Raw genomic sequence first — 20,435 nt, 5'->3', positions numbered from 1 at the left:
CTGACTCCGTTGTCAGTGTGCGAACCTGAAGGGCCGAGACGATATCGTAATCGTCGTTCTTCCCTGCAAACAGTTTGTATTTAAACTACCCTTCCGTAGGGTATAAAAATAAAAATAAAAATGTCCAAAGTTTAAAGTCCACAGTCCACAAAAATAAAGTGCAAAAACAAAAAGTAAATTACAAAATATTTCCTAATACAATTCTAAAAAATAATAATAATAAAACTAAATCCTAAAAAAAAATTCTTCTTTTTGTCTTCTCTTTACGCTTTAAGCTTTTTTTTTTCTCCAAGTCCTTAGTGTTCACTTCAAACCTGTAAATCAAAGACAAAAAGAAACGTAAAAAGGAACAAATAAAAATAAATAAATAAATAAATAAATAATAAATCTAAAAAAAATGCTACCTGAACACAAATCCGCGTCGGCGGCGCCAAAAATTTGATGTATTTTCAAATAGTGATTGTAGTAATAGTGGTAAAACTGGGTTCTTTTCAGACTTGTGAAGGAAATAATTTTTAGACTTAATAAAAATAAAGATAAAACAAATTAAATTCAAAGGTGATGTAAATATTGTGGAAAGACCAGGTTTTAGGATTTCACCATTCACCAAAATTCATGTGATTCAATAATAATTATTATCATGCAATTCTAGACATTATAATTCAAATCAAAAACAATTGTGATTCTAATCATTGCCTAAATCAGATTTTCAAAACATCCATTGTTAATCGCAAGCATGAAATATCAAAAGCAATAAACCAAGCATATTTCATCAAGAGAAAACACAATTAATTAATAAAAATCATTTATTCAATTTTCATTCGGTGCAATTAATCATAAAAGGATTGCATAAATAAATTTAAATGAATTTTACCACATAACTTTTGGAAGAATGGCTTCCTCCATCACCCCTGGGATTGGGTTTAGCTCCTCATCCCAAAAACACACTCACAAGATAAATTCATGGCTAAAATAGGTGTTTTTATTGATGAATATAAGATGAAACAGGAATTTGCAACGCTGTAATGGTGTTACAGCGCCACTGTTACAAAGGGGAAAGGGCTGAAAATGAACGATACAACTCAAGTGCTGTAAAACAACGACACTGGGTTCCACTTTTAAGACTGTTGAAGAACGACTGTCTTAGCTAGTCTGTTCTTCGTCTTCTTCTTCCTCCTCGAGCAGCAGCAGCAGCAACACTGTAACTCTCTGTAACTCGATTCTCCCTTCTCTGCAGACCTCTAAACTCTCTTCTAATGGTTTCTAACCCTTCTATGATGAAAACACAGCTATTTATAGCTATCCAACTCCCTAGAAACTCGATCAAATCCGAGAATAATCTCATTATTCTTCTCGGGCAGTTTGGAGAAAAATCACTTTCATGTTGATTCACGTGGTTCTGTTGACTATTCTCTCGTATCCAAACTATTCTCTGACTTGAACAAGACTAGGTACATCTTTATCCAGCGTAAAACTCTCCCAAAATTCTTCACAAAATCATTGAAAATAAACAGAAAGAATACGTATCCCTGTTGAACTTTGATTCACTTCTCCCGGACATTCTAGCCCAATATGTTCGACCCAAACGCACACACAAACCCTGTTTTTCTCTAGTAAGTCCAGCCCAATCGAATTCCACAATTGAATCTCTTTAAAACTGCCCAAAGATTCTCACACAAAAATTGCTCCTCGCTGCTGCCAGTTTCCCGCCAAAAATTGTATTTGAATTATGTAGATGACCTCCCCTTATCCATTTCGAGAGTCCCTTTAGTACATGCCCTGAAATGGGGTTCCCCTTATCCAACTTAGGGGTTCCTTTAGCAATTCTTCTAGGATGTTTTCCACACTTTTTCGGGGTTCCTCCGGGGTAATTCTAGGGTGTCTCCAACATACTTCTGGGGTGCTTCTGGTAGTTCCTCTTGGGGTGTAAATACCACTTTTCGATCCCATTTCGCCGCAAAAGCTTATTTCTCCAAAAACACCTACAGAAGCGCAAAATAACCAAATAAGTACAAAAACGAGCACTAACAATACATGTAAATGAGAACAAATAGACACATAAATGCGTCTATCACACGCCCATGGCCATCTCCTCTTATATTAACCAATCAGGTTGCTCTAAACTTGCCGCAATGTTAAAAAGGGGAAACTGCGCCAGATGGTCACAAAGCCAATTGGCTTTCCAAAACCGCGCCAACATGCCAAACGCGCCATGTTGCGCCAATAAGTTGAGCGGCATGCCAACATCCCACTCCTCCACGCCAAACATGCCACTTTGTGGAAGCATGCCAACGTGCCGTAAATAGCTCCCTAAGTGTTAACCTACCTCATGTTCGCGTCCAACACCATGATGTGCTTAAATTAGGGTTTTCTAGTCAGAAGCACGACTCTGCTTTGGACGCATTAACCAAAACCCTATTTCCAGTTCTGGCTCAAATCACACCACTTTGGTCCCCACAACATGCCACGAGCCATGCGGGACCCAGGAAATCCTAGGAATGGCGCCATATCATAGCAACTCTTGCTCTTGTGGCCGTTTCCACATAATGCCCTTACTACAGTTCCTTTGGCGTGACTATGGCGACGTTTGCACAAAAAGCGTCACCATGCCGCGGCCGCATGACACACGCACTAATTAAGGTTTCTGCATGCCAAACCCTAATTTAGGCGAAGTTGCTACGCCAACCAAGCCTAATCACGTTACCCAGAGCATTGGGATTGATGTGGCAACTAGAACTAATGTTGCCAAGCTATATTCGGGTCTAACACCAATGTGCCAAAATCTAGCGGCCATGGCTACGGCAGGCGCTACTTGCACCACCGTGCCAATGGCATGTGAAAACTATGCCAACCACACCATTGTGTCATTATCATACGCCCACAGAATTTGTCCATAATCAATGGCCACCTTTTCTCATGGGTCACAATTTTAGCCGTCCTAATTCACCACAGAATTGACAGGCCTGTGGCAATTCTTAGGCAACCAGCCAACACAAGCCTAATAGCATCACATGTTATTCTCCTGCGGCAAGTCTCCTGACTTTGACTTTCCACACATAGCAATATGCTACATGTTTTCCAAGAAAACACTCGAGACATCAAACATGTCACAAACTGGGGGACACTCATCAGGGTATTGGTCTGGCGGTTTACAGCGTGCGGCGTGCAACACGCCCATTATAAGAAAGTGTCAGAAAGCAGGACAGTTAGTGGCGGAATGAAGTAGTGGGTGTAAACTAACATTTCTCCTTCATGATGGGAACGTGGTTTTATGGAATTTACACACGACCCCACTTCTCCATCACTCAATCATTTCCCACTTTCTACGAGATCAGGGTGCGTTCATATGACTTGTATAAATAGGTTTTACCTATTTTCAACCATAGGGCAACAAGTTTTGGTTAAAAAACAACACAGTATTCAAAAAAATACCAAAGAACTGATAGCTTACATTCCGCAAGCCAGTTCCAAATTCTGATACAAGTCATAAAACAGCCACACCTTCAGAATTAACCATTCTGGTCTCAACACCTTCTTCGCTTCCCTCCCTAAGACCAACCCTTCTCCTTCACTTTGTGACCGAAGCAAGACTGGAACGGCCATTTCTTGGTTTAGGCCAGGATTCTACAGATTGATCTCTCGAATCTAAAGTACTCCCGTGCAGTGCATTTGTTTTAGGTTTATATTTGTTTCTCATCCACACACCCAAATTTACCAAAACCAGCAGAAAAAGTTTTTACTTATAAACACCCCCAAGGGAAAATATTTTATATTGTTTTATTATGCGTTCGCGATTTTCCTTAAGGGTTTTTTCGGAGTTGCCAAGCTCAAGTTGAGCATCTACTACATATTCTAACAGTAGGTGTAGTAGGGTATTTTATCCTGGAGATATCCGTCCTGTGAGGGCTATAGCATCACTTTTGAGTGTAGTCGGGCGCCAATATCTTAAGGGAAGCGTGTTGAACACGTGACTCACTCTGTTTTCTAAAGTTTTGCCTTGTTGCTGTTGTAAAGATATGAGAAGCTCGTCCATTTCGTCAAATCGATCACTTCCAATTTAAAGAAGCTAAGTATCAATAACTTTTGCTTATTTGATTTTTCTTTGTTTTTGATTATTGCACCCAACAATCTTAAGACATTATAATTCGTAATAATCATGGATGTTAATTGTGGAGTGAAAAACAAAAAACGAATTTTTGGTCAACTGTAGAGTTTCGAATTTATCTTTTAACCTAGAAGGAATTTCGATAAAACCTTTTAACCTAATGTAGTAGACATATTAATTGTGGAAACGTTCCTGAAAAATTCTGACGAGCAGAAATTTGTTGTTAACTAAAGTAGTTTTTATGGGGTAACCATGATTTTTTGTTATGGTGATTCAAACGAAGTTTGTAAATATATATGTTATCTTCAAAACTCATATTTTATTTTACGATTCGGCACTAAGGTGTGCGAAATGTGGTGTATTAGGTGATTGGAAAATTACCATGTCCGTGGTCAGAGTATAAACGAAGATTGTGACATGAAATTGAAAAGGTACATGGTTACCAGGCGCATGTGGATGAACACAAGTCTTCCAAAGCTGACAAAGGAGAGAACATCAAGCACAACTCTAAGCGTAGTCTTCATAAGAAAGGTATGTTTCGTAAAACTGAATCCCGCATTACTTTAGTTAAGGGTGATTGTTATGTTCGTAAAATTCCTGGCCTTATGGCAGTAAAGTGTAGACAACATAAAAACATTAATAAGTAGAAAGTAATGTTAATTTAGTTAAAACAAACTAGAACGAGTTCAGTGGCATGATGTCGGAAGTTATTTTAATAACCAATGTGAGAGACTGGGGTGGACTCTGGAGCCATTAAGCATGTTTGTTGAAACAGAGACATGTTCACCTTTTATCAGAGGATAAAGGATGTAGAGAAACTCTATATGAGTAACTCATCTGCGACAGAGGTTGCATAAAAGGGAAAGGTCGAGCAGAAGCTCATATTTGTAATATTCTCACGTTGAATGAAGTTTTCATGTTGCGGGCATATGCAAGAATCTTGTATCTTGTTCTGTTGTAGATGGTAAAAGATTTAAGATTTTAATTGAATCTGGAAAACTTGTTGCAACTAGGCAGTGATTTTTTTGGGCAAGAGTTATAGGACTTTGGGTCTATATACGCTTAACGGAAAAACTGATGATGTGAACATAGTTGATTCTTGTGCTTTCTTTGTGTGACTGATTGTTTTACGTGGTAGACTTGGAACCGTAAACTTATAAGTCAATGCTTAACTGGATAGCATAGGCTGCTTACCCAAATTTAGTTTGTATTTTGAACAAAAAAGTGAAATCTGTGAAGAATCAAAATATGCTATAAAACCTTTTAGCACAAATGTTCAAAGTAATTCTAATCCTTTATAATTAATTCAGTTAGGACTAGTTGACATGAGTTCAACCCAAAATCATTGTGGTAAAAGATGATTTATAACTTCCATAGATGATTGTACGAGGTACTATCTTGTATACTTGCTTAGGGATAAGGATGATGCCTTAGAAGCCTTAAGATGTATAAACTTGAAGTTGGAAACCAATTAGAATCCTTGAACATAACAATCGTATCTCAAGAAGATGATAATTTCCATGTTGATTAGTTCAGGATTACCTGCGGCCTTGTGGGGGGAGGCAGTCCTCTTAACTAGTACATCCTGAATAGGGTACCCTGTTAAGGATCAGATAAAACTCCATATGATTTATGGAAAGGTAGATGACCTTCTTATGAATGCGTCAAGGTGTGGGGGTGTTTGACTAAGATTGTAATTCCTCTTCCTAAAAGAACTAGATTGAAGCCAAAATATCAATCGTGTCTTCATATATGGTATGTCGTATACTTCTACATATAGATTTTTGGTTGTGTGTTCTGATTTTTCAGATTTTGGTGTGATTTTTTTGACTTTGGTGTGAATATTATTACGGAATCTAGGGATGTTGAGTTCTTTGAACATGTTTATTCTTAAACTTGTACCTCATTAGAGATGTGTTGTTGATCCCCTAGATTTATTTTCAGATAGTCAGAACTTATTTTAAAGGAAGATGAAGTTGATGTTGAGCCTAAGAGAAGTAAAACAATTAGACTTGAGACTTCTTATGAAACCGACTTCATAACATGCCTAGCTTAGTATGAGCCCCAGACTTGTAAAGAAGTCTTGATATCTACTGAAACCCCATTCTGGTAAGAAGCTTCATTTAGTGAAATGAACTCAGTCCGTCGGAACCAGACTTGGGAGCTTGTTAGTTTACCTCCAGGGAGTAAGACCATGGGATGTAAAGGAGTTTCTAAGAGGAAACGTTAGGTAGATGGAACTGTGGAAAAATATTAGGCTAAGTTGGTAGCTAAAGGCTATAAACTAAAAGATTTTCTTGATTCGTATTCACTTGTGACGAGAATTACTTTTGTTGAGATACTAATTGATACTGCCAGAAACAACTTGGAGATACATCAGATGGATGTTAAGACATCTTTTCTAAAACCGTGAATTAGATAAAGAAATTTATATAGACCAATATGAGGACTTTGTAGTGAAAGGTTATGAAGAAAAAGTTCGTAAATAGAACGAATCTTTGTATGGTTTTCAAATAAGCACGTAAATCATGACATGGAAAATTTTATCATGTAATAATGTATAGTGGATTTAAGTTAATGAATCTTACAAGTGTATTTACAAGTAACTTGTTAAGGATGCATGTGTGATTGTATGCTTGTATGTTGATGATATGCTTATACTTGACGCAAACATAGATGTGATTAATTCCACTAAAAACATGCACTGAATGAGAACACTGACTAGAAAGACTTAGGCTCTTTTGATGTAATCTTGGGGATGAGGATTAGAAAATAATCAAAAAAATTATAGTCTTAGTCGTTCTCATTATGTTGAATTTGTGCTTAAGAGATATTGTTAGAGCATAGCTCGGTTGAACCCACCAAGCGTTGGTATGTCAAGTTTGTTTGTCATATTTTAGCGAATCAAAACTCATTTTAAGAGTCGCTTGATTATGTACTAGAGTCAACTTCGTATAGGTTAGCTTGAAAGTATTAGGATATGAGACATTACAAGTATTGCGAAGACTTGAAGAAGTGAAGAAGTAAGAATCTACAAAGACAACATCATCCTTCCACTTGAGGTTAGTGACATTTGACTTGAACTGTTTCATTCCCTAAAGTATCTTTCAAGTCGTGCATGTTGAAAACGAAACTGCGAAGAATGAACACTCTAGATAGACATAGTATTAAGGCATACAATATGAAGTTTATTGCTTAACCATTAAACTTTGTAGATAAGACATCGACATAATCGTTTAAATGCTATCGTCATTATATATGGGTATGAGGTGAGGATTTCATCCTAGGAAACAATATTTTTACATGTGTTTTAAGGAAGTAAGTTCATAAACTTGTTTATGAATCGAAAAGGAAATCGCCCGGCGTTATTGAGATTGTTATTCATTGCATATATTGTGAACATCCAATATGTATTGATTTAGTATAACCGCCCACGAATTGTTTGTGTTCTTGGTAAAACTATTCACAAAGGCCTGACCTATGTATTGATATGACTCTTATTAGTGAAACCAATCTTAAGTAATCACCTGATATGGTATGATCGAGTTTGTGATTTGTTGAACCGAATCTGGGTAAAGGGGAACCGATCTTATGAAGAGGTGCAACACATCACAAAGGGGAATCGATCCTTGTATGAGGTGCAGCAAATTTTTAGCAGAAAGGGGAACCGATCTTATGGACATCTGCAACACGTTGTTAGGAAAAGGGGAACCGATCCTATGGACATGTGCAACACATATAAGTTAGATACCATATATATGTGGGGAACCGATCCTATTACCTAGTCAATCGAATTTTGGAAAGCTAGTGTGACTATGCACAGTACTCACATGGAGGTAGAACCGAAACTTGTTTTGGTAGAACCGTTAAACCCATGATTTGTGAGTGAGTGCTTTTTGTTCAATCACATAGTTCTTGAAAGTCATATGAACCAATTCTAAACTTGTTTGGAAGTGTGGCAAATCGGTTTCAAGGTTGTAAGTATGAAAGAGGACTTACAAAGTAAGGATGTCGACATACTTTGAACACGTAAAGTAATGTTTATCTTTTTTTGTTCAAAGTTATTCCTTAATAGATACAGGAAGAAAATCCCAGGATCGAAATATAAATAAGTTAAGAATCTTTTAATTAAGGTTGTTAATTTTATTTAAGGAAAAAGAGAATTAGTAATGTGCATTTACTAGTTGAGATTTTCCAAAGAGATTTTCGGTCATTATTTTGGACAGAGCATTTTTCAGGAATTATGGAAACCGAATTTGGAATATATTGAATATCTTTGAGAATATTTTCGGTTTTGTAAATTCCTTGGTGTCCAAACTTCCTTGTCTATAAATACTTGAAGTTTGCATTTCTAGCAAACTAATCCTTCGTGACAGCAAACTTCCTCGGTTGTGTTGTTATTGGTGTAGCCGCCTATCCGGAGAGGAGATTAACCTAATTAGGTGAAATCTCTTACGGGCACTCACTTTAAAGTCTTCTTTGGGATTGAGAAGCTCTACGAGTACCGTTGTTGGGAAACTAGATAATTGCAGTTTATCTTGTGTTTTCGATTGATTTGATTGACTAACGGTCGTTGAACTTTGATTGCACCTAGTTTGTTTATGCTTGAGAATCTTCTCTTCTGATATAAGATTCACTCAAACTAGATCGAAGTTTCGACAGGGATCTTTAGACTGTTGTTAGTGCTAAAGACGATCTTGTAATAATCCATTGTTAACAGACTCCGTTCTGTGCGTGATTGATCACAAGAGATTCAAGTTGTTATTTGCAGGTGTTTATTGAAGATCTAAGAAGATCTGAAGACAAAGAAGATATTGAAGATTTCTGATTTGAGGTTCATAATCTTTGGTGTGCACAATACTTGTTCCGGTATAAGAGGATCCAACTATAATCGGTTTATCCTTGTGGTAGATTGGATTGATTAGTTGTGTAGATCGGCATCAATACAATTCTTTGTGATTAAAAGTATGATTGCAAAATCTTAACAATTACTTCGGTGATTGAACATAAGATAGATCTAAGAACCTGACGAAAGAGTTTATGTTAAGACAAACAAAAGAGCCTTTGTCCGACTCATATCACTTGGTTGAAGAGTGTTGATACCAAACAGATTTGTTGTTCCTTTACTGTTTGGAATACGAACCAAAGAAATTGTTCCAAGTACGTGACTTATTCATAAGTTGAAGGCGTGGGAATACAGACGGAACTAGGTGAACTATAGGTTTAGTTGCTTGGTCTCAACTATAAGAAGTTGGTTTAATTTTGTGTAGCGGCTTAAACCTGAGAGTATTCAATTCTGGACAAGGTCCCAGGGTTTTTTCTGCATTTGCGGTTTCCTCGTTAACAAAATCTTGTTGTGTCATTTACTTTATATTTCCACATTATAATTGTTTTATTATAATTAAAGTAAATTATTGTGTTTGGTTAATTCCTATTTACTTGATAAGCAATCCTATTGTGTTTGGTTAAGTCCGAACCTTTTTATCAAGTAAACATACTTCGTTGTTGTATTGTCTCGATCTCGTACCTATAGACGATCACACGAAGTGTGAACCGATTAGTTGCATTGTCTCGACTCAGTCCATAGACAATCACCTTCGGAGAAAGGACTTATAGGTAGGAAAAGTTTTAGCTTGAGGTATATTTGGGTACCCTTGACTTTTCAGATACAATCAGTCTGATTGTAATCCTGCTTGTACTCCATACGATTCTTCTTGTAGAGTCGAGAAAAATAAGGGTAATGGAGTATCTTAACTTGAATACTCAAGAGTTATAGGATGTCTGGTGAATTTAATGAACTGTACGAGTCCAGACATTGCCTATATTGTGAGTAAGTTAAGTATATATACTTGTAGTCCAGAGCAAGAGCATTGGGATGCACTTAGTAGAGTATTATGGTACCTAAAATACTCTATTACCTTTTGTTTGATTTATGAAAGGGATCTTGTTGTCCTTGAGGGGCTTCGTGATGCAAACTGGATAGTTGACTCAGAGGAGTCTAAGTCTACGAGTGGATATGTTTTCACTTTAGCAGGAGGGTTTGTTTTTTGGAAGATTTCCAAACATACATATATTGCTCAATTAATTATGGAATTTGAGAGTATTGCATTAGATAAATCACGAGAGGGGACTGAGTGCCTAAGATGTTTTTTAGAAAACATTCCTCTCTGGCATAGGCCTGTGCCAGCTATATCTATACATTGTGTTAGCCAAGCTATAATAGCTAAAGCTAAAAATAACTTATCTCAATCGGCGTTATTTCCATTGATTGGATAAAGTCCAAGGAAAATATCGCACAACCTTTGACGAAGGTTTGTACAAAGAGATAGTTAAAAATGCATCGAGGGGGATGGGGCTTAAGCTCATAAATTAAACTTGCCATGAAGGATACTCAACCTTGCTGACTGGAGATCCCAAGATCAAGGTTTCGAATAAGACAACTAATTTGTGGTGGGTAAAGGTAAACACTATCAGAGAATTTCATTCTCTGTCCCTTCCATATGGTGTAGACGTGATAGTGTGACTTCATGTGAAGGATGAAGAAGTCTTAATGAGTTCTATAGTTTTAACTTATGATTGAAGTGGGGTGTAGCTGTAACATTCTTTATGGAAACTCACCTATCTGAATGAGGAAGTGGGGCCGCTTCCTATGAGAAAATGAGATTTGATTCTCTAAAGCATTCTGAGAAACAGGATATGTCCAGGACCAAATTGGACAAAACACGAGCTTGGCAGCAACCTTGGAGATATCATATGTGGTCGTTATCAAGAATTACATCAAATGCTAGCAGTTCAAGACATAGTTCACTGTCTCTAGAAAGTAATTCTGATAATATCTCACTAAGCAAAGGTTCAAGACCTCATAGACACCTCTGCCTAAAATGGTATTTCCTGCGCTTTTTATGTGATTTTCGTTTTGATGGTTTTGGTATTACTGTAACTTAGGACCTAAGGGTTCACTAGTTCATGCTTTTTCACTTTGGTGAAAGGAATCTTTAGTCTCACTTGTGAGGAACTAAAGATGAAAGCTCTCTATACTATATGATTTTTGCAATCCATAGTATGACCCTGGGGTCAACACACTGTTGTGTGAGGGAGATGACGTTGGAATGCCTAGTATGACTTCAACATGCATGATCTGTATGTCTGTTCAGTCAGTTCGGGTCGTGAGATTGGGTTGTTGATTTACCAAGATCTATCTTTGTTTTCGTGTTTTATTGAGTTTTCATTCAATAGCAAAACAAGGAAGATGAGAAACTTACTACTACTAGGATTTGAACAAACCCTAGAGACCCTTTAAAGAGATGTAGGATGTGGTAGATAAATTTTCACCAATCAAAAATCGGTCCTTCGCCAGAACACCCTTCTTCTTCGAGCTCACAAACATCACCAATCGATTCCCTATGGTGGTTGTCTTCTTTTCTCTTTCCTTTTCTCCCTGTTTTTCACAGCTGAAAAACTCACATGTATGTTTTGATCGTTGCATCCTTTTTGTTTCCACGAACAAGAGTTTAAACCAAATTTGTTTCTTTTCTAAACTCAGCCTCCTTTATTTAGGTAGAAATTAACGCTTAGTCCCAAACTTGTTGGGCTTTAGACAGTCTAGTCCTGTCCTGTCAAGCATGTTACAGGAAGGTCCAAATCTGTCAGATCTGAAATGGGTTAGTCCTAATATAAACGATTTAGTCCAAAGCATAATTTTTTCATGGCAAAAATTCCCATAAGCTAAATTATTACTGTCATAGATCTATCAGTTCCCGTTTCTTCATTTTCATTCAACAGAAACAACTCTCCGTGTATTCTCGTCGTCTCAGTGAAAATTCAATCACCAAATATAAATATGGTGATCAAAGAAACACTTGATTAAGCTTGATAAACCAAAACCTTCTGTTTTCGATACATTCTTTTTGAAGATTAACTCGGAGTTTAAATGAAAAGTTGAGGAGATTCAAGAACATCAAATTAATTTGACGGTTTCATCATAGTAGAAAGCGGTTTGAAGATAAGTTAAATATGTTCTTATCATTTGATTTTATTTCCATTGTTAACTTATCGATTTAAAAATTGATTTTAGGATTTTTTAACGGTTTTTGAAACCTAATTACTTTGATTTCAGTCCGACTTTTATTCGACTAATAAAAGAGTTTAGATTATAATCACGTCATCTAATCTTCTTACTCTAAAACTCTCTATGTTCCTGAACCAGTTCCCAAAAATGGAAACCATTTGAATATGTTTTCCGTTTTGGATGAACAGGTAGTCACAATTCATATATACCTAACCTTATTGCTTGTGTTTCAGTTTTTCATTTGATCTTGATTGGTGCATGTGCTTTATTTTCATTTTTTAGATTCCTTTATCATCTAATTCGTCTATTTATTGATGTTCTGCATTTGGTGATTATTACTGGGCAATCGTAGTTTTATTAGTATATTATTCTCATTTAAAGTTTATGTGTCTATTGCTTTTGGTGGGGAAAAATGTTCATGTCTCTGAATGTTACCTATTTCTTGAATACTTGCCACTTAGTGCATAATCTTATAGTGTGCTTAACAGTTGTTTCTTAGGACTTCACTTGATCGAGATGGACCTTAATGCATAATCTTATAGTGTGCTTAACAGTTGTTTCTTAGGACTTCACTTGATCGAGATGGACCTTAAGATGCTTTTACTAGTGATAATATTTCTCATGTGATCATTTAAATTGCACTTTTTTTTGTCTACTTCAGGGTAATTATGGCAAACAATTTTTAATAGGACTGGTATAGTTTACGCATATCGTCAGGACTTCAAAACCTCATTTAGGTAAGGATATTTATATTGGTTGTCTTTCTTTTAGTAAATTATGCGGAAAATCTCGAGTTTATGTTTAATTTGTACTTAGGTTCGTTAGATCTTTTCCCTGCCAAACTATAAATTCAATTAATGGTGTGCACTGATTAAAAAGAATGAAATTTAATAAGTATCATCCCCAAGATTATGTAGTTCCAGTCCTCAAGAGCAATAAAATGTTATATCAGATGTTGCATCAAGTGGTTAACTTGGCTACTTATAGAATGGTAGGATTAAACATGTGTTGGGAGGATTAGGTGGTCCATAACCATGATTATATGAAAATTAGATGCTATTGAATTACTAATTATCTTAATATCACCATGACCGTGTAGATTAAGTGGTCCATAACCAATGGTTTAAGTGGATATAATATTTTATGAGGTTCACTTGCGCAATTTAACTATTATGCTTAATCATAAAAATAAGAATTGACTGGTGTATTTTCTTGTACACCTGTTATATGGGTGCACATGTGAGTGCATCTTTGTTTGTGCTTGCTATACAATGTGTATATGCTTGTACACCAACTATATTTAGTGCACTTTTGTTGTGGTGGTGGATTAGGTATGTCAATCAAGAGATTTTTGGTGAGAACATTACTGAACAAGCTGCAGTTAGAGATGTTCAAAAATCTTGTATATGTGATGATAAATTCTTACTTCTTTTTGTGCATTTTTATCTAAGATTGATTGTGGTTAATAGTTTGATAGATGTTTTATGTGCATGGTAATCTTTACCTAAATTGTATGCATGCCAAAATGCTTTACTGTGTCTCCCGTGCATTTTCATGTTGCAAAAGTTAGTTTTAGAGAGAAGAGAATGAACCATGGCCTACCTCAACATTTCAGACGTCGAACATGTGCCTTGCCCTTGCTTGAAAAGTAGCTCAAGGTGTGTTTTTTTAAATGCTATCGTAAAGTCCTTTAACTTCCAATGTGTACATAGTTGTACACATATTGATTCTTAATGTGTACATAATTGTACACATGTTGATATTGGCCATGGAGAAGTCAAATCTTGGGAAAGCTGAGATAATGAGTTTTTTTGTATCTAAGATGATCCCATCATGGTTCCTGCCTTCCAGTTGAAAGAAGCTCGATATGGGGGTTTGCTTGGCTGTTGGAATTCGATCCTAAATCAGTTCCATCTTGTTTTTATGAGGAAATATTAACAAAAAGCTGCCCAGGTATGTCCGCTCTTTCTGAACCAAGATTGAATTTCATTTCCGCTGTCCTCGATCATTTGTAAACGCATTCCATTTTGTACCTCTTAATATGAAAACCTATAGGTATTTTACTTACCTTATGTTTCATTGTAGTCAATTTTTCTAACTATTGCTACATTACGTTGATATGAGACACCATTACAAATTGGTAGGACCAATAGTCACTTGTATTTGCTCAATGTGACAGTTCATGCTTCGTACTTTATACGAATATTTCTTTTTTTCTTTATTATTCCCTTTTAATTTAGTGACAGAAAATTACATGTGTACATACTGGTACACCTGTAATAAAAGTTTACATTGTTATGCACATGTGACAGAGATTACATGTGTACATAATTATGCGCCTGTAATACAAGTGTACATTGTTGTGCACATATGACAAAAATTTCAAGTTGGTCGATATGTATCGCATAAGCTTACTAAGCGTAAATTTCCACTTATTATTATGGTTTTCAGATTGCATTTTATTCAATTTCTAGTTTATCTCTCTAGCGATTTCTTTTCTTTTTTGTACTGGCTATACGAGGTGTATTTTCTTGTACACCAGTCACTAGTTGTACGCGGTGTACATAAAGTTTATCTCTCTGGCGATTTCTTTTCTTTTTTATACTGGCTAAATGTGGTGTATTTTCTTGTACACCAGTCACTAGTTGTACGCGGTGTACTTGTTATACGAGGTGTATTTGACCACGTAAACATATACATGCATACATAATGGTGTGTACAAGCTGGCAAACAAGTGGAAAAAAAATGATACCATAAGCTTATGCGTACGTTAATAACTATGTACAAGCTGGTGCAGTATGGAAAAAAAAAACGAGAGCATATGCTTATGCTTGCATAAATAACTATGTGTACAAGTTAGTGCACCCTGGAAAAAAAATGAGGGGATAAGATTATGTTTGCGTACAAATAAGGGCACAAGCTTATGATGGTTAGGTTAGTTTTTTTCGTTTCATTTGATATTAACATTATTGATAGCTTGATTTTTCTAGACTGGCTGGTTATGGATGTGGATGATCTAGCGCTCATGCAACTTTCTGGTACTATGGGTAAGAAAGCAGACTCTATAAATTTAAGGTTCCACGTTTCAATGTTTCATTTTCTTTAAAAGAGTTTCGGAAAATTTCGATTATTTAACAGTCATGAACTAGAAATGTGGAACTGTTGAAGGCGTCACTTAGTGCAGTTGAATACATTTCCTCACTGTTTAACTCAGAGGATGAGTTGAAGATGATAAAGGAGGTTGTGATCACATCTGCCTTTGGAAGTGACCTCACCTTATGCTCTATGCTTGCAGCCCAAGATGCTGCAACACGGTTCAAGGTATACTTGGTTCCTTTTCTGATTCTTATCTTGATATTGGTCTAAGCTGATAACATGATTGTGTTCGTTAGGTTTCTTAGTTGAATTTGAATAATACAACCTTTGTTTTACAAATATATTTTATTGTAGAATTAGCCTTTGTGTTCACCAACACAACCAGTGTAGCTTGCTTGTTTGTCCTTCCCTGTGCATACAGTGGTTTTTTACATATTAAATTTAAGGACTCATAAACACCAAATGGCTTAGTAATGTATTGCGTGAGGGTCCTAATGAAAGCTTTACTAGGTGTTTTTTAGGGGTGTACATATTGGTGCACTTGTGTAATTCCCATGAAAAAATAGGTTGGTGTTTGGTTATGAATGGTCTCTCTTATGCATGGTTTGCAGGGGTGTATAGCTTGCTTGTTTGTCCTTCCCTATGCATACAGTGGTTTTTTACATATTAAATTTAAGGACCCATAAACACCAAATGTCTTAGTTATGTATTGCGTGAGGGTCCTAATGAAAGTCTTACTAGGTGTTTTTTAGGATATGCCCATTTTTGTGTTTTTTTTTCTTTCTTTCTTTTTGTTGTAGACTTTTTATGCGTAGACGATTCAAGTTGTATATGTGTATAAACTTCGGCATTTTGTTCTGTCTCGTGAATATACGACATGTTTTCTGTATGCGGATGTTAGATTTTGTACATATGTACATGGTGTACACTACTGTCATGTCTCATTGATATATGTGGCCTGTTTTATGGGTATGGATGCTGGATTTTCATGATTTTTGTAGATGTGTACATGGTGGTACACCACCATGTGTACACATTTGTGTTTATGCCTGCTAGCTCGAGTTGTGGTGAAGGAAAGATGTATTTGGTTTGATTAGAGTTTATGTCTGCTAGCTCGAGTCTGAAAGAAGATGGTGTTACTGAGATTTCAAGGGTGTTAGAATTGTTGATTTGATGAATATGAGATGGAGACAGTGTTGTTATTTTGTGTGATTTAGAGTCTACAGTGAGTAAGCTGATAACGAAATGAAGAAGCGCTGTGTATTATTGCTGGCTGAGAAATTACAGGGTATGGATGAGCTGCAGCTGGCTATGAAGCAATTGCAGGTGATGCTATGGTAAATTTGGAAGAATGAGTTTGCTTCTATGTTGCAGTACAAGGAATAGTGCAGCTGAGTAACTGGTGCTATTGAGATGGTAGAACTCTGAAGTGGTGATCTGGTGAATAAATATGAAATGCCGATGGAATTGCAAAGATGAAATCTGAAATGTGTGATGTTGGTGGTACTGAGGAGCGGGAATTTATGTTGTTGTTGGATGGATAGTGTTGTTGTAGAGAAGTGCAGCTAAGATTGGAAAGCTGCAGAAACAGGTAAAAAATTTGAGTTGAATGGTTGAGGTGCTGTAGTTGTTTGCAGCAGCAGGGTTAAGGGTGGTTGAGCGTTGGAGCTGGTGTTGGTAATGAGTTTGGTTGTAAACAGGTGCATTTTTGTAGATGTGTACATGTTTGTACACCAATGTAAACTAAATTTTTTTTTAAATGAGAATTATGTAATCATATGGGTACTCTTTTTGTAGCTTTCAGAAAAAGCTTTCCGAATATATAAAGTTTGCGAATTTTGGACAAATGATTCGAAAGATAAATTGATTTTAATTTTTTTTTTTAATTATTTAAAACTGCCAACATCATCATGAGTCACTTTGGACTAAACTGCAAATATTTGAACTAAATTGTAATCAAGAAAGTTATTTATGTACTTTTCATAAAAAAAGATTAATTTGTACCTAGTTGAATGGGTTAGGACTAACTAGTATATTTGGATGGGATTTTGGACTAACCCATGTTTTTCCCTTTATTTAGATCCCCCTAATTCGGTAAGGGTCACCTTGACTGTTGGCCATAAGGAGTGAACGGCCCAATACCTCCTGCACTTACAACACTTGGTTGACATTCATAAAAAATATCCAGCTTCCATGATATGAGCTTGGGCTTAAATTAGTTGGTTGTTGAATGCATGTAACCTATAGGAGCCAACGGTCTTCAAGAACTCTTTCGATGGTTTTGAGTTAAAGATTTGATGACCTTAACATGTTAGTCCAGGAGAATGTGTAACACTGATTCATTGCAAGTGACAATAAGTAAAGTTCTAAATTATGAGCCCATAGAGTGCCTACCTAATAGAAGATCAAGTGGTAAGATTTGTGTTCAACAGAAAATCAAGTGGAAGTGATCCATATTACAATTCATGGATAGTTAATCTCTAATTGCTACATAAAGGCCTAAAGACTGAGTGATTCTACTTCTAACCCAGATAACATATACACAGTAATCCTACTTGCAGCCTGCTTAGCTGATTCATCTTCAGCCCTCAGAAAAGCTAGAAAACAACCAATTCGCCTGCCTCTCCATCCTGCCTACACGAATATCCAGTTTCTCGGTTTCTCAGGACAAATTCACGGAGCCAGAATTCCCAAGTTGTTGCATCTATGAACAAAATGTAGACACATTCTCTTGAATGAACCAAAAGGTAATTCTCATCTTGGTGATCTTCTTTTAGACCACAAGACTTCGTCCACTGATCCCTACTGGAGCTTAAGAGCCTCACTACTTAAAGACATCAGATAACAAATATTTCCGACGATTACAATATGCTTTGATACAAATTCAGCAAAAAGTTCCCACTGGATCACAATACAAGTTCATTCATTAGACTAATAGCAACAGCACTACCAAAACCAATGTTAGCATTACAATATCTTCCTCGCAATCATAGAAAATGAAAAAAAAATAAAAAAACAGACTACAAATCATACCAAAATGAAGTTGGAAAGAAGCATGCCTAGCTAGAATTAAGTCAAACACAAAATCTCCGATTATCACTTTCTTCTACTCATCAAATCATCAATCTTAGGCTCCATTGTCACTGGCATTGGAGGAGAGAATAAAAAGTTCCCGTTTCCATTAGAAAACTGCTTGTTTGATCCATTATTGCTCATGACCTCAGTTTTCACATACTCTCTAGGACTACTACCTTCACTGCCATTACTTGATTGGGAAGCTCCTTCATCATCGTCATCCTCAGAAACTTTAGATGAGTAACCCCCAACAATTTCTTCAGCATTTCTAGACAAACTTTCCACAAATTGTCTCTGATCATTTCCACCACCACCACCACCAATGCTGACTACATCTGAATCTGAATCTTGAGAACCAGTACAACCTATGAAAACATTTCGCTTATTGTCTGCAAATTTCACATTTTTCTTTGACTTAACTGAAACATTAGGTCTCTTGACCAAAATCCCATAGTTAGGATTTCTAGAGTTTTCTTGCTCATCATCTACAGGGTGTAAATCTTCAATCTCCCCTTGTTCTTCTTCTTCTACATCAGTGTCATTCTCATCATCAATAATCCTGGAACAATTTTGAATTCTTTGACTCAATTTGTCCAGCACCTTTCGACTACCACCTTGATCATGACAAACCCTGAACTCCTGATTGGTTCCAGTTTGAATTCTCACATTCTTCATTGATTTAGACGAAATTTGTTTCCTTTTCGCTGAAATGCTATCAATAAACTCCAAAAACCTCACCAAATCTCTACTAATCAACCTCTTTCCATCTCGAATCATTGGATCACCACCCTACAAAGTCAATCCAACTCATTTTTGAATCAAGAAACACCTTAAAACTACAAACCCATGCCAAAAATAAAGAAATTGAATTGTTATTTACCTGAACAGAATCGAGCTTGAGAAGCAAATCCATGGCTTTCTGTGACAAAACAGAATGATTCAGCTGAGAATTGTTGTTATTACTTGAGAGAGATGATTTCAGGGAATTAAAAGAAGATTTGATGAAAGCTAGGTTTTTGAGGTATCTAAGAGTACGTGATCTTCGAACTAAGAAAGCACGAAAATGGATTTGGATTATACGAGCTGCCAAATCTCTGAGAGAAGGTTGATTATGATGAGAGTGAGAAGAGGAGGAGGAGGAGGAAGTAGACAGATGATGAAGAGATGATTCAAGGGCATCAATCCGACTATGTAGATTTTTAAGGAGAGATCTAGTTCGTTTCTCTTCCTGATTCTGTGTTTGTTTTTCTTGTTGTTTCTGAGGTTTCAGGAATTTTGGATAGAGATGGTTTTCTGGTGGTGGTGGTGGTTGAGAAGATTGAAGGATTTGAGTAACTATCGATTGGATTAGAAGTGGGTCTATTGAGTTAGGCGGGTTAGATTGAGGAGCTGGAGAAGGATGATGTGAAGGTGGTGGTGGTGGCGGAGGAGAAGATTGAAGGATTTGGGTAACAATTGATTGGATTAGAAGTGGGTCTGAGTTAGGTGGATTACAGTGAGAAAATGGAGATGCAGAAGGATGATGTGAAGGTTGTGATGGTGGTGGTGGTTGACTAGAACAACCACAATGACAAGCAGGGTTGTTGTTTTGCTGCTGACGGTGTAAAGGTTGCTGGTGGTGGTGGTAGTAATGGGGGTTCTGGTGATGAAATGCCATTGGAGAACAGAGTAGTCTAGAGTGAGGAGGAGGGAGAAGGGTACCTGAGGTTTTGCTTTACATCTGATCTGATCTTGAGTTGAGATGGATTTAGGTCAAGCTTTTCTCCAAAATGAGAGAGACCTTTTCTAAGTAAATGGAATCTTCTCCTAATCTCACTCTCATCTCATTTTTCAAATCGAAGTCCAAATCTAGACATATACTAGTAAAAAATACTCCAATACTTCTCCTGTAATACAAACCCCGTGAGAAGAATTTGTCTCTACCCCCAAATATTGCAATGGGTATTGTGTAGTGCAGTTTGAGGATGGTTGGTGAATTTTGTGTCTTACGAGAGATGCATTTGACCCCTTTATTCAAAACAGGTCAGTAAGACTCGAGACTGGAGATGTAAAACTTGAATGAAAATTGAAAATACTAAAAGGTTGCGACAT

The 20,435-nt window shown here is 36.6% G+C and overlaps 1 protein-coding gene and 1 long non-coding RNA gene across 5 annotated transcripts; one reads left to right on the top strand and one right to left on the bottom strand.

The window, feature by feature from the left end:
- The first annotated feature begins 11,829 nt into the window (after positions 1-11,829).
- Positions 11,830-17,071, top strand: LOC113275845. Of its 4 annotated transcripts, XR_003323805.1 has the most exons (4): positions 11,830-12,910; positions 13,740-13,831; positions 14,025-14,126; positions 15,164-17,071. It is a non-coding gene; the product is annotated as an uncharacterized LOC113275845 (long non-coding RNA). The 4 variants fall into 4 exon arrangements; XR_003323804.1 differs by lacking the exon at positions 13,740-13,831; XR_003323803.1 differs by having other exon boundaries at positions 11,830-13,831.
- A 1,015-nt stretch (positions 17,072-18,086) lies between these two features.
- Positions 18,087-20,395, bottom strand: LOC113275843 (BAG family molecular chaperone regulator 8, chloroplastic-like). The gene is made up of 2 exons (XM_026525408.1): positions 19,225-20,395; positions 18,087-19,133 (listed from the first exon to the last, which is right to left on the bottom strand). The coding sequence occupies exons 1-2, from the start codon at positions 19,999-20,001 to the stop codon at positions 18,366-18,368; spliced, it is 1,545 nt and encodes a 514-aa protein (XP_026381193.1). The 5' UTR covers positions 20,002-20,395; the 3' UTR covers positions 18,087-18,365.
- Positions 20,396-20,435: the final 40 nt, after the last annotated feature.

This window comes from Papaver somniferum, chromosome 4 (assembly GCF_003573695.1).
Source record: "Papaver somniferum cultivar HN1 chromosome 4, ASM357369v1, whole genome shotgun sequence".
In the NCBI taxonomy this organism is placed as follows: Eukaryota; Viridiplantae; Streptophyta; class Magnoliopsida; order Ranunculales; family Papaveraceae; genus Papaver; species Papaver somniferum.
This window is presented reverse-complemented; position numbering and strand designations above follow the sequence as displayed.

Coding starts and splice junctions, on each gene's coding strand:
- LOC113275843 (XM_026525408.1), bottom strand. CDS start 20,001: ATGGCATTTCATCACCAGAACCCCCATTACTACCACCACCACCAGCAA. Junction 19,134..19,224: donor TCAAGCTCGATTCTGTTCAG/GTAAATAACAAT, acceptor TTGACTTTGTAG/GGTGGTGATCCAATGATTCG.